The sequence below is a fragment of the Hyperoodon ampullatus genome, assembly GCF_949752795.1.
Source record: "Hyperoodon ampullatus genome assembly, chromosome: X".
Classification (NCBI taxonomy): Eukaryota; Metazoa; Chordata; class Mammalia; order Artiodactyla; family Ziphiidae; genus Hyperoodon; species Hyperoodon ampullatus.
This window is the reverse complement of record NC_136913.1, coordinates 22,910,187-22,911,693: the sequence shown is the minus strand read 5'-3', so window position 1 is coordinate 22,911,693 and position 1,507 is coordinate 22,910,187. Positions and strand designations below refer to the sequence as shown.

Below are 1,507 nucleotides of genomic sequence, written 5' to 3'. Positions count from 1 at the left end.
CAAAAAAATCAAATAATCCAATTTTTTAAATGTGGAAAATACTTGAATAGATATTTCTCCAAAGAAGACATACAAAAATCCAAGAGGTTTGTGAAAAGATGCTTACCATCACTAATCATCAGGGAAATTCAAATCAAAACCACAATGGTATGTCACTTCACACCTGTTAAAATAGCTATTATCAAAAAAGATAACAAGTGTTGGCAAGGATTTGGAGAAAAAAAGAACCCTTGTACACTGTTGGTCAGGATGTAAATTGATACAGCCACTATTGAAAACAGTATGGAGGTTCCTCAAAAACCTAAAATTGTAACTACAGGGCGGTAAGAACAAGCGCCTTACGAAAGGCGGTAAAAAGGGAGCCAAGAAGAAAGTAGTTGACCCATTATCTAAGAAAGATTGGTATGAGATGAAAGCACCAGCTATGTTCAATATAAGAAATATTGGGAAAACACTAGTCACGAGAACTCAAGGAACCAAAATCACATCTGATGGCCTCAAGGGTCGTGTGTTTGAAGTGAGCCCTGCTGACCTGCAGAATGATGAAGCTGCATTTAGAAAATTCAAGCTAATTACTGAGGATGTTCAGGGAAAAAACTGCCTGACTAATTTCCATGGCATGGATCTTACCCGTGACAAAATGTGCTCCATGGTCAAAAAATGGCAGACCATGCCTGAAGCTCACGTTGATGTCAAGACTACCGATGGTTATTTGCTTCATCTATTCTGTGTGGGTTTTACTAAAAAGTGCAACAATCAGATTCAGAAGACCTCTTATGCCCAGCACCAGCAGGTCCGCCAGATGCGCAAGAAGATGATGGAAATCATGACCCGAGAGGTGCAGACAAATGACTTGAAAGAGGTGGTCAATAAATTGATTCCAGACAGCATTGGAAAAGACATAGAAAAGGCCTGCCAATCTATTTATCCACTCCATGATGTCTTTGTTAGAAAAGTAAAAATGCTGAAGAAGCCTAAGTTTGAACTGGGAAAACTCATGGAGCTACATGGTGAAGGTAGTAGTTCTGGAAAAGCTACTGGGGATGAGACAGGTCCTAAAGTTGAATGAGCTGATGGATATGAGCCACCAGTCCAAGAATCTGTTTAAAAATCAGACTTTTACTGGTGACAAATAAAAGACCTTATTTGTGATTAAAAAAAAATTGTAACTACCATATGATCCAGCAATCCCACTTTTTTTTAAAATTTGCGCCACATGACATGTGGGATCTCAGTTCCCTGCAGTGGAAGCATGAAGTCTTAACCACTGGACCACCAGGGAAGTCCCCACTTCTGAGTATATATCCAAAGGAAATTAAATCAGTATCTTGGAGAGACATCTGCACTCTTATATTCATTGCAGCATTATTCACAGTAGCCAAGACATGGAAACAACTTAAGTGTCTGTCGACAGATGAATGGCTAAAGCAAATGTGATATATATATGAATAATACAATGGAATATTGCTCAGCCTTTAAAAAGAAAGAAATCTTACCATTTATAGCA

At 38.5% G+C, this 1,507-nt stretch overlaps 1 protein-coding gene across 1 annotated transcript; it reads left to right on the top strand.

The window, feature by feature from the left end:
- Positions 1-328: 328 nt before the first annotated feature.
- LOC307069350 (small ribosomal subunit protein eS1-like) lies at positions 329-1,069 on the top strand (the record flags this gene model as incomplete). Its single annotated transcript, XM_079727645.1, has 1 exon — positions 329-1,069. The coding sequence occupies exon 1, from the start codon at positions 410-412 to the stop codon at positions 1,067-1,069; it is 660 nt and encodes a 219-aa protein (XP_079583771.1). The 5' UTR covers positions 329-409.
- Between the last annotated feature and the right edge of the window lie 438 nt (positions 1,070-1,507).